At 44.4% G+C, this 12,493-nt stretch overlaps 2 protein-coding genes across 2 annotated transcripts in view; both read left to right on the top strand.

Moving 5' to 3' along the window:
• Nucleotides 1-6,111, top strand: part of ENOX2 (ecto-NOX disulfide-thiol exchanger 2) — a 24,655-nt gene extending 18,544 nt beyond the window's left edge. The window contains exons 10-12 of the mRNA XM_015407942.1: nucleotides 1,475-1,583; nucleotides 5,041-5,126; nucleotides 5,586-6,111. Coding sequence (XP_015263428.1) covers nucleotides 1,475-1,583; nucleotides 5,041-5,126; nucleotides 5,586-5,720 — 330 coding nt within the window. The 3' untranslated portion in view covers nucleotides 5,721-6,111. The remainder of the gene's footprint in view (nucleotides 1-1,474; nucleotides 1,584-5,040; nucleotides 5,127-5,585) is intronic.
• A 2,844-nt stretch (nucleotides 6,112-8,955) lies between these two features.
• LOC107107639 (peptidyl-prolyl cis-trans isomerase NIMA-interacting 4-like) overlaps nucleotides 8,956-12,493 on the top strand; it is a 4,037-nt gene continuing 499 nt past the window's right edge. Inside the window, exons 1-3 of the mRNA XM_015407941.1 lie at nucleotides 8,956-9,045; nucleotides 10,406-10,479; nucleotides 11,674-11,793. Of these exons, the coding sequence (XP_015263427.1) occupies nucleotides 9,006-9,045; nucleotides 10,406-10,479; nucleotides 11,674-11,793 (234 nt within the window). The 5' untranslated portion in view covers nucleotides 8,956-9,005. The remainder of the gene's footprint in view (nucleotides 9,046-10,405; nucleotides 10,480-11,673; nucleotides 11,794-12,493) is intronic.

Here is a 12,493-nt window from a genome sequence, read left to right as displayed (position 1 = left end):
CCGTGCCTCACCCGGGGGAACTGCGATCCCCCGCGATCCCCCCCGAAATAACCTCTGTAATTAATTAAATACTTCCCCCCCCAAAAAATCCTGGCTATGGGGCTGGCAGGCTTTCATGTTTGCCCAGCCTCCCCTCTGGGCAGTGAACAGTTTTAAATTGACATTCCCTGTCACCTCCTGCATGTCAAGGAGGAAGGCACAGCTGCAGTTGTTTGATGCACAAAATAACCCGATGCTGCTTTCTACTTTAGATAAGATGCCTTCGGCTGCCCTTTGGCAGTTTCTCCCTTTTTGAAGTGCAGAAGAGAAGCAGTCACAAATGGGGTCCCCCTTGTGAATGGTTGCTTGCTGACTCAGACATTTATAATATGGTACTAACCCATTTCTAGATTTTTCTGAGGCTGCTAGTAAAGCACTAAAAGCCTTCAAACCTCATTTGGGGTTTGGTTTGGTTTATTTGTCTGGAATCGTGTACTTCAAAAGGGAGAAACTGCCAAAGGGCAGCTGAAGGAAACTTTGCAGAGAACGTTTTGTTGGGCTCAGCCTGTTCAGCTGCTCCCGCCTATATTATCCCAGTCTCTGCTCATAACCACTGTAATAAGAGCATGTCCTATCTATCAGACTAAGGTCCATGCAGTCCAGCATTGTGTTTCCAGCAGAAGCCACTAGGCCTCCTCCGGGAGCTCACAAGCCAGGCATGACAGCTATATAGCCTCCCTCTATTTGGCCCCCAGTGTTTGGGAGTCAGAGGTAGACTACCTCTGTACATATGTAAGCTTCACTTAGCTATCACAGCTTGGCCATCCTCTGTGAATTTTGTCTAATCCTTTTTTTTTTTTAAAGCCCCATCATGTCAACAAATTGCCTAATTAGGTGTTGAGTGGAGGTTTCCATTCTTTCAGTCCTGAAAGTATGGATAATTGGCTTTATTGGGTGATCCAGACTTCTACTAACAGGACAGCAGTGGTATATTTTCTGACTTGGAGAAATGTGTAATTGTGTGCTTTCAAGAAGTATCCTGTACAAGTTTTGGGTGCGTCAGATGCATGCAAAGGAAACAACCAGTTTATGTGAATAAGTTTTTCTAAATTTTATTATTAAATTTATACCCCGCCCTCCCCGGATGGGCTCAGGGCGGCTAACAAAATGAGGCACATATGCCAAGATTAAACAGGTAAAAACAGGATAAAACAAGCAATAAGTTAGCATCCAGTTTTATGTTGTGGAGTCTATAGTCTTACATGATCAGTCTTGTCTGACTTCAAACATATTTAAAATCTCCAGCAAACAAGTACACATGCCTCCCCTCCTCCATCTTTCTCCCTATATCATGTCCGTCCTGTTCTTTTTACCAGTTGCTGAAAGGCCCAGTGTGGTGTGCATGCACAGTACAGGGTGTGGCTGATTCACAATTGCTGTGGTTTTGGAAAATAAATGCTTGTGCCACAAACCAGTTGCTTGTAATTGTCTTCAGGTCAGCAAGTTGTCACCGATCTGCTCAGTGAGCCAGGAGAAGGAGAGCATGCTTGAAAGAGGACTCCCCAGCAGCCCAATCAAATCGGAGCGGGAAGCATTACTAGTGGGTAAGGACAACGGCCCCAAGGGTCTTTCATTCCACCCGTGGAGATGGACCAGTTCTGTGACCCTGGTTGGAAAAACCTCTGCTGTAGTTTTCAGCGTGAGCAATCCAAATTGGTTATGTACTTCAGTTTTTGTAATTATGTACTTCTCCAGGGTGAATTTTCCATCCAGTTAACTCTCTTCTGTGGCATGGGAAGGTTGATGGGGTACTACTGACTCAAAGGCAGGGTTGTGGGGTTTTTTTGTACATTCTTTATTTTTGAATATTCCAAAAAATATACAAACGGAGCACAATAAAGCAAATATATAAAAGTAAAACACATGGTTTTGAACAATACAGAACTACCGGGTAAGCAAAAAACACAGAATGAAAGTGTGACTTACCGCAGAAGCAATAAGGAGACTTACAGCAGAAGGAATAAATGGCAGTTAACAGTGATCATCTTCTAAGTGTATTAGAAGAAGAAGAGGATAAGAGATTGGATTTATACCCCGCCCTTCACTACCCAAAGGAGTCTCAGAGCGTCTCCTAACCACTACACCAAACTGGCTCTCAACATATAAAAATACAAAGCACAGAATCTGTAAGGCAGAAGGACACAAAAGTAGTAAAGATCTACAATTACATTATAGCTATGAAGCTATTAACAATTGGATCTGTTGATTTGGTATAGCCCTGACCATTCGTAAAGTCTAGGACTGGCCACCAAAGAGGATAGAATGAGGACTGGTATTGAGGGTTGTCAGTAGATTGGTTGAATACTTTCTGCATGATGAATAAATCCCAAATGGCTTTGTACCATCTCAGTATTGGAGGGATTTCTTTTTTCTTCCAAAATGAAGCTAGTGTTGTTTTGGCAGTCGACAGGTATTTTCTAGGATATTGGAGTCTGTCCATAGGTTTAGTAAAATTGTTCCGAGTTTTAATGGTACCAAGTAGCCCGTCATTTTCTGTATATAGCAAAGAATTTTCCTCCAAAATAGTCTGAATTTTGGGGCACCCCCACCAGCAATGGATGTAAGACCCTATTGTTCCGCAGAGCTTCCAGCATCAGGGAGAGATGGTGTGGTTTATATGGTGTAATTGTACTAGTGTGGGGGAGTTTTAGGAGTCCAGGCCTTTACCAGGGATCCCCACCCCATTAGGGTTCTTTTCTATGGGTGGGTGGAGTCTGGCCAGGGAACTCAGGCCTCCAGGGGGAGCGAAACACAGAGAGAACAATTGCCATGAACTAGAACATCTATTCTTCAAACCATACACAAGTAAATTGAATAGCATATATTCAATAACAATATCCAATAGCATATAGAAAATCCCAATACCTGAAAGGATAGTGTACACTTCAAAAAGAACAAGCGATGTTTCCGGACTGTGGACCAAGACCCCACTCAAGCCTAGGTGGGGTGTTGGCCAAACAGCCCCAAACAAAGCCCAAAGCATCCTTTTCAAACTCCTTTCAGCCAGTAGGAATCAAGGGAGGAGTTAATTAAAATATACCAAAATTAAAAATCTACCAGACTTGCCAAATACCAGCCCATATTAACATGAACTTTTGCTGGTGTGAAACTGTGCCTAGATATATTTTATTAACTGCGGCGTCAAAAAGACCTAGGCAGATATGTTTAGGCTTTGAAGGCCATGAAGTGTGAATTCACGCAAAGGTACATCTGCAGGGCAAGGCTTTAGTTCTTACACCTAGGCTGCCAGCAAGAGAGCAAAGGCTTCTGGGACTTCTGAACCAAGAAACCAAAGTCAGTTATAGCAAAACCTACATAGCAGAAAAACAGAAAGGCCCAGGCTCATTGAACCCCTAATTCTGCCATGTCATGTACCATCTCAACAGGACCTTAAAGTTTGATGTTAATCACTTTAAAATTAAGAGACTTAGAAAGCCAATTTTTTTCCCTATTGGGAATTTGACAGGTTGATCCCACAGTCGGTGTGCCACTTGTTTTGATATGGCAGGTTATGGTTATTTTCAACAAAGATTACTCAGTTTTAAGGGCCAGTATCTTGTGATCCAGAAGTGCTCAGCCTGTCAGTTATATCCCACTGTAATACTCTAAGCCAGTGATGGTGAACCTTTTAGAGACCGAGTGCCCAAACTGCGACCAAAAACCCACTTATTTATCGCAAAGTGCCAACACGGCAATTTAACCTGAATACTGAGGTTTTACTTTAGAAAAAACAACTCATACATTAACTTAAGATGATCCAAACAAAGTAAGGAAAGCAATCCCAAATGCTTTCATTTACTTAAAATTATTTGGCAGAGAATTCGACACTTTAATGATGGTCTGGGCCTGGCTGGGGCGATGGCACACGTGCCCACCGAGAGGGCTCTGAGTGCCACCTCTGGCACCCATGCCATAGGTTCGCCACCACTGCTCTAAGCTGTGAATCCTTTTGTCAGCCTAGCCTTCCCTGATGGCTCTGGAATTTTATATTTATATCTATACCCTGCAATTCTGTATCTGCTAGAAAATTATTGGATGCCTTGAGTCTTCACCCAGTGCCAGAAATGATGTCTAACATGGTGACTCATTCTTGGCCTACATTGGACTTGTCTATGAAACAAGGTATCTTAAAATTATGGTGTAAGAGGTGGAGCCCTCACTGAGGACTTCTTACATTAAATGTACACTGCTAAGGCATTTTTAAAGCCACTTCCATGATATTGTGCCAAATCCTGTGCCCCTTTTGCAGCTTGGTATAGAAGTGCTCTCATCAGAGACAGATGAATGCTGATTGTGTACTGCCAGCTACTGAGACCTAAGAGTAGAGATGTGAAGGCCCGGAAAAAACCCGGAAACATTCGGGTGGGAAATGTTTTCCCCGTTTTGGGGTAGAGATGTGAAGGCCCGGAAAAAAACCGGAAAAATTCGGGGGGGGAAACGTTTTTTTCCCGTTTTTTTCCCTGAAGCTTTTTTGGTTTTTTCCCCGAAAAGTTGGAAAAATTGAAAAAAGAAAAGAAAAGAAAAGAAATTGATTATGGAACGTTTTATTTTAACATGATGAATAAAATATTTTAAGACAAGGTGTTCAAATATTTTCCAAATAATTTCAGATTGATCTAATTTCTGTGCACTGAGGACAAGCAAGCTGTAGGTTACAAACTGAACTCTCCAATGCAAGATGCATTTCTTCCTTTAGGAGGTGCGATTGTCAGAAGAAAATAACAAAGTTTCAGTTTTGTTTTTGCATGTGGGTGGGTATTCTGTTTGTAATAATTGTTTGGATACACTATATTTTTAATATGCTAGTTGTGATAATTTCATGCCATGTAAAAATGTCCATAGTCATATTTTATGTTCCTAAAGTAACAGAATGACTTTCAATCTAGAAAAGACAAAAGAAATGCTAATGTAGCATTTTTTTCAATTTTTCCGAAAATTTCCGTTTTTCCCCTAAGAGTGAATAGAACAACGGGAGTAACTAGAGCAATGTTATTTCTATAGGGATCATCTCAGCCTTCCTTCACGTTCACCCATTTGGAGCAAGTATTGAATACATTTGTTCCTACCTCCAGCGGCTTGATAGCAAGGTATGTGCTGCCATCTCTGTTTACTCCGTGGATTAAAAGGTCTCAAGTAGTATTCTGTGAATTGAGTTCAACTCTGGGCACTTTACTACCTCCCAAGTCATGCTTATTAAGGAATCTTTCCTTGATTTTAAACACCTGCAGATCCTCCTCTGTTTCTTTCCCAATTGGTGGAAATTATGCCAATCACATTAATTGGAAAGATCAGGCGCCCTTGACTTCTCTTTGAACTGGAATACATGATTAAAAGCGGGATGTGGGTTATTTCATGTGGGTGGTATCCAGAATTTCCTACAGAAGCGCAGCAAACCTGTTAATAACCCAAGATAGTTGGCATGTGTGTTTCCAGAATTTATGTGGACAGAGGTCAACCTCTCAGGGTAGCTTCTGATATCATATGTGCGATAGTACGATTCTTTTGCATTGAGCTTTTTTCTGTGATTCATTGCTTTAACTTTATAGATTTGTGCTAGCGAAGTGGAAGCCCTCATGACACGACTTCAGCACACTTTCAAGCAGGAGATGAGTGGGGTCGGAGCCAGCCTGGAAAAAAGGTGGAAGTTCTGTGGCTTTGAGGGACTGAAGATGACGACGTAAATTTGAAACTTTGGACCCTGGCAATCATCCTGGGTGTGCAAATTGAACAGGCTTGCAGTTCTGCACCAGGACGGATTCATCCATGACGCAGCCACTATCTCACCTCGTAGAACGGCTTCAACAAAACTGGGGGCCAATTTGTAAGGGCTGTAATATTCCTATCCCCACCCCCCACCCCTTTTGTACTGAACTGAGCCCTTCGGCTGGGAGTATCCTGGCATGTTCTTTGGTCAGTTCTAACACTGCTGTTTGAACATTTGATACTTTTTTCAAAAAAAAAAATTGCTGTAGCTCAAAACATTGTAATAACAGATTTATACATGATATCCTGAGACCTGTTAAAACGTTTTTACTTTTGACAGCAGCTATAAAATCTGAGTAACCACAAACGTAAGACCTTTGCTGACTGCTGGCATCTTCTTGTAAATATTTAAGGTTTCTCCTTTTTTATAAGTAGAAAGGGTTGTTAATTTGTGGCAGAAAGGAGTTGTAGAGTGAATTTGGAAACACTGTATTCTGTGCTAAAGCAGAGAACATACAAACATCGAGCATTTCGTGCCAGAGATGTGATTGCTCTGTTTCCTTATGGGGCAGGAGTTAATAGTGCAGCAATGTGCATTCAAATTTAAGAAGGTGTACTGGCTAAGATGTCCTGATCTGGATAGCCCAGGATAGCTCAATCTTGTGGGAGACCACCAAGGAATACCAGGATCATGACTTGCTTTGAAAACCCCAAAGGGTTGCCATAAGTCAGCTGTAACTTGATGGCAAAAAAGATGGCTAAGGTAATAGAACCACACAAGCAAAGTCCTCCATCCAACTTTCTCCTCTCTCATGAACCCACTAGGTGGTCTGAAGCCAAGCCCTTTCCACTTCAGACTCCATTGCAATCTGGGGTAATAAAACTGACCTGCAAAGTTCTTGTAAGGACAAGAAGATAATGTATGTGCAGCACTTAACTTTCTAAAGCACTATATGGATACTATGTGATGAATACATAACATGTTCTGTGGAGAAACAAGAGAAGACCATTGCCTTAATTCCTTACTTTTGGGCTTCCAGACAGCATCTGGTTGGCTACAGGGGGAAACAAGATGCTGGGGTGGGTTGAGTTGTGGTTGATCCGGCCGGGCCGTCCTTTTCAGACACAGCCTTGACTCAGACCTGCTTAACTTCCACACAGCTACCCTCCATCCATACCGGGCTATACAAGTAGTTACAAAAACAGCCAGATAGCACCACCAGAAGGGCACTCCCCTTGTTCACTGCTTGTGTCTGATATTTTCAACACGTGCTCAACTCTTGGCCAGAATTCTTATACTGAAATCTCAGCTGACTCCTGGGTGTGTTTTCAGTGCAGAGTTGAGGATTCTAGTGAGAATTTGTTGAAAATCAACATGCTCTCACTAGAATTTTCAGACCTGTGCTGTTTCCATTTCACAGGGTAGGAGACTAAAAGTAAGAGTTGCTTGTGTTTATGAATACCTTAGAGTGGCTATTATTATTTGATATCTGTGGTGCATCTTGAAATCTGTTGTTCCAGCATCGCCCAGCACCATGTAATTCAGCTGCATCTGCAACATCTCTGGTACTTCTCAAGATTTTGCAAACTATGCTAGGGCAGTGGTCTTCAATCCTGTTGCTTGGGGGCAAGGTTGCAAGCCCTTTATAGCAGGAGTGTCAAACATGTGGCCCAGGGGCCGGAACCGGCCTGTCCAGAGCTCTTATCTGGCCCACGAGCAACTGATGCGAGAGAGGGAAGGCAAGCGGCTGCTGGGGGGGGGGAGTGGGCATAGAGGCACACAAAGTGAGGTTTTACGTTTCCCCTCCCCTTTAAATCCTTGGGATTTCTTATTCCTTACATGTGTTATTCTAACAAAAACTTGGAATCCCCCCCACCCATTACCCATCGTGCTAGTTTTGTAACTAGCTTAGCATAATTAGCTTTTCTTAACTAGATTTGAATTTTACGCCGTTGCATTTTACCTGGGTTGCCAGTTCTGGGAGAATGTGGGGGTGGAGCCCAAAGAGGGCAGGGTTTGGGGAGGGAAAGGACTTCAAAGGGGTATATTGCCATAGAGTCCGTCTTCCAAAGTGGTCATTTTCTCCAGGGGAACTGATTTTTGTCACCTGGAAATCAGTTGTGGTCCCAGATCTCCAGCCACCACCTGGAGAATACAAAAACTGAGGGTCACAGTGTTAGGAATATATGGGAAAGTATATGACACTGTGTGTAATAGATGTATGCTTAAGGCAGATCTACTTTGTGCTTTTTATTTTTCATTTAATTTTTTTTTCCTATACTGTTATATAAATATTGGTGTCAAGTATTACCAAACATAGGTTTCACCAAAACAATACATCAAAGTGCAGGTTTACACTATGTTCAAACAGTCCAACAGCAGCTTGTCAGTTTCACAATCACTAATCCCAGGGGAATCTAGTAATTTACCTGTATTGAATACAATCTTTTTCAAGGACCATGATATACATACAGGACATAAGGCGCAATAAATTCTCTTTGTGAGTATAAAACTCTTAAAATAGCATATTTTCTACGGTCCCATCGGAACCCTTATGGCAAACATAATAACCTATCTAGGAGAACATCTCAAATTCTATCGGGCATAGAATTGGTTGAAATAGTCAGTCCAGAAATATGTCCTCTTTTGCTTTTCAAAATATAGTAACCCTAATTTTACCCTGCATTTATTGCATTTTACGATTCCCAACCGTTCTCGGTTTTTTCATACCCCTGGCAGGAAATGAATGTAAAAATCCACTCATTGCAGCTGAAGAAGTGGGAAGGACCCAAGAAGGTCCACGAAAGCTTCGAGGTGCTGTAAACTCGTCTAAAAATCCCCCCCCCCCCCCGCGCCGTCGCCAGAGAAGTGGTGGAGCCCAGCTTGGGCATAAGGGTAGGGAGAAGAAACAAGCTACAGACAGAACGCCCGAGAATGTTAGCATCAAATGTCTTTTGAAGACGCGTGCATACACACGAAAGTTTACACCCAGAATTAAACTTTGTTGGTCTTAAAGGTGCCTTTGGACTCAAACTGTTCTTCAGCGCCTAACGGGTTCTCTTATGCTCGCAGCTATCCCCATGGCATCTCTATGGCTAAAAGATGGGACGCGGGAAAGCTATCCCATTGCAGACCAGAAGTGCGGGTCAACGGGCTACGGCTTATTTCCTTAGCTCTACGTTATTCGGTCCGCTGTCGCCCTTGTTAGACGTCATAACTAAGCGACCGACACCTGTGGCTGAGGAAGAAAAGCGCTGCGGAGATGCCTCCCAAAGGAAAGAGCGGCGGCAAAGGAGGGAAAGGTGAGGGATGGAGGCAGGGCCGGCCGACTGGGACGTTGGTGCCGGACTGACGAGCTCCAGCGGGCGGGACTGAGCAGCCCGAGTCTTCTTCCCCCTCACCCGTGCTTGGCTGAGAGCAGGGGGAATCCAGGAGTCTGGTGGCTGCATCCCCAACTCTTATGGCAAAGGGATCAGAACGCTGCCCATTTTCACAACCATGGTTTCCGGGGGGGGGGGGCATTAAAAATCCTGGGTGTGTATTGGGTTGCCAACCTCTAGGTAGTTCCTGGAGATATCCCGCTATTACAGTTGATCGCCAAGCGACCGAGATCGGTTCCCCTGGAGAAAATTGGTAGCTGCGGAGGATGGACTCTATGGCACTATACCCGGCTGTGGTCCCTCCACACCCCGCCCTCCCCAAGCCCCATGCCCCAAATGTTCAGGCATTTCCCAAGCCAGAGCTGACAACCTTATGGAAGTGGTAGTTTTGTGCCAGTGCTCTCCATGGCTTGGTTCTAGCTGCTTCGTTGAACTACAGTTGCCTGGGATTTCTTAGACTGCAGTTACAGCCATTTAGTAGGCCGGAAACTGGCACTGATGCATTTCAGTGGCTGAGAGGCATGTATGAAGTTGCCTTATGCTGAATCAGGCCACTGGCCAATTCATTTATTATTCAGTACATTTGTATCCTGTTTTTCCTCTAAACAGCTCATTCTTCTTTCCTCTGTTTTCCCGCAACAGCCCTGTGATGTGGGGCCCCAGTCACACGGCAAAGTTGCCACAGGAGAGGCACGGAAGGTGGGCAGATTATCCGGGCGCGATCACACCCCAACATCTGGGAAGTGGAGTGCACCCATGGCTTACCGTTCACAATGCGCATTTTAAAACTAGCACCTCCAAGGTACTAGTAAACGTTTGCCACGGGCTGCCTCCAGATGCCGGGGCAATTAGCCAGTCCCCCCCCCCCCCCAATATCCGGCCCATGTGACCGGGGCCCAAGTTAGGCTGAGAGAGAATGATGCACCCTAGGTCACCTGGTGTGTTTTATTACAGACTGGGGATTTGAACCTGGGCCTTGTGGACTGTAGCCTGACACACCAACCGCTGCCCCACACTGGCTTTTGATGCAGTCCACTGCTGTCTACTCTGATGAGCAGCAGTTCTCTAGACTCTAAAGCAGAGGTGTTTCCCAGTCCTGGTACTTTCACTGGGGATGCTGATTGAACCGGGAACGGTCTGCATGCAAAGCGTGATTATGCTTTAGCTGGTTGGGGCTGTCAGCCAGATACAGAGCCCAGCACAAGCCACGGCATGTGAGACCACAGTTGTTCTTGCCCATCCAGGGCATCTCACGGTTGCCTCTGTTTCTGTGTTTTCCAAGGAGGAGCAACGTCCGGAGGTGATGCTGCTGATAAGAAGCCCCAAGGCCCCAAGGGGGGTGGCAGCAGTGTGAAGGTGGGCGCTAGCAATTTCCTTGGGTGATCTCTATATGAGCCCAGCTTTAGTCAGGAAGGTGGCGGGGATGGGGCGGAGACGAATAGTATGACATATTCTTTCCCTGACATTGTCAGAACTGCTCAGGGAGTGAAGAAGGAACAACAGAGCACAGCAGAAGGCTCGCTTTGTGCTCTTCAATTACTCAGGGTTTGGCCCTGAAGTTGGGTTGGGAAATACCTGGAGATTTTGGAGGTGGAGTCTCTGGAGGGTTGGGTTTAGGAAAGAGAGTGACTTCAGTGGAGTATAAGGCCTTAGAGTCCACCTTCCAACGTGGCCATTTTCTCCATCTGAACTGATCTGTGTCACCTGGAGATCAGTTGTACTCTCAGATCTCCAGCCACCACCTGGAGGTTGGCGACACTGCCCTGAAGTCTGACACACAACTAGCCATGTTGGAAGACAAACACCCACCCATCCCCGATGAAGAGTATTCTGCAGTGTTATTCTTCCATATTGGGAACTGGGGTGGGAACAGGATTTGCTTCAGAGTCTCTCACTGCTAATTTGCGTTAGTAGGGTGAGGTGGGTCACAAAAAATGATCACAACATTCAAACCACTCAAGGATTGGTTTCAGAGAATTTGGAAATTGTATTCATGACACAACTAACTTAATGTGATGTCTAAAAATGTGACGCAACAAATCAGTTTGTTCAGAAATAGACTCTGTGTTTGTTATAGTCTGGAACAGTAAATTCCAAGATAGATCTTAGTCTTATATATCATTTTGATTAGCTATAATCTTTAGGGAGGTATGTTATCTATTCTTTTGTGTTGTGTATATATAAATGAAAGCGTTTTGGGGAGAAACCAGAAATGATTCTCGACTGCAAGTGTAGTTCAAGACCCAGATGCAGCAGGGAGATTTAAAACTATACAGATAAATAAGGAACTTCTGATTTCATATGCAGCAGTGCGGGCTCTAAACCTTATCTACAAATCAGACAAAAGTAGCCTTGTGACAGATAAAATGAATATAGCTGGTTAAAAAATAATGATGTTTAGGGTAGGGAGCAGGCAAAGGGTTGCTTGCAGTGGGCGAGAAGGTGCAGATGCTCATCAGGTTTCCTATGAAAGAATGTGGCCATAGTGTTTGTTTTTGAGCCACTGATGCAAGAGGTCTGGGTTCTTAATATGCCTTGCTTTTTTCCTAGGTGAGGCACATTTTGTGTGAGAAACACAGTAGATCCCTGGAGGCCCTGGAGAAGCTGAAGACCGGCATGCGCTTCAGTGAAGTCGCGTCCCAGTACAGTGAGGACAAAGCCAGGCAGGGGGTATGTGCCCATCCCCGTTTTCTGGAATGGTCACAGGGACAGGGTCAACTGATCCAGAGTTGTAGGACAAAGCTGAAGGTGCCACTGGACTCAAACTTGGTCCTTTTTTTTCTTTTTTCTTTTTTGAGCCCCCGGAGGAAGGGGGGGACTACATATATAGGATAAAGCAAAAGAACCCACTACTAACTAAAAACCCAAGAGAGGAGATCAAACTTTGTTCTGTTGCTTCAGTTCAAGACGGTGACCCACCTGAATGGCTCTAGAATGGTGTCACACTTTGTCCTGGCAGACTATGTGAGAAAGTGGGCAGTAAGGATACCATAGTCTTGTTTTGCCTTAGCTGTAGAACTCTTTTCCCCCCACATTCTGCTGGCAAATTTGGGGGCACCGGGCAGCTTGCGATCTGAACTTCCTGATTCAGGAGCGACACCTGGACTGCGGTCACACACACTAAACAATCCACTTTCAGTCCACTTTCAATGCACTTTCCAACTGGATTTTGCCAATTCACACAGTAAAATCCAGTTGGAAAGTGCACTGAAAGTGGATTATTTAGTGTGTGTGACTGCAGCCTTTGAGTGGGCAGCAGAGGGACTGAGCAAGTGAAATTTATGGGGGTGGTGATGGAATCTCCTTGTTTTATACAACTGTGTTTTATACAGCACCATCGAAATACAGTGGGTAGGACCCTGCCGGTATT

The sequence above is a fragment of the Gekko japonicus genome, unplaced genomic scaffold (assembly GCF_001447785.1).
Source record: "Gekko japonicus isolate JY-2015 unplaced genomic scaffold, Gekko_japonicus_V1.1 scaffold5967, whole genome shotgun sequence".
NCBI lineage: Eukaryota > Metazoa > Chordata > Lepidosauria > Squamata > Gekkonidae > Gekko > Gekko japonicus.
This window is presented reverse-complemented; position numbering and strand designations above follow the sequence as displayed.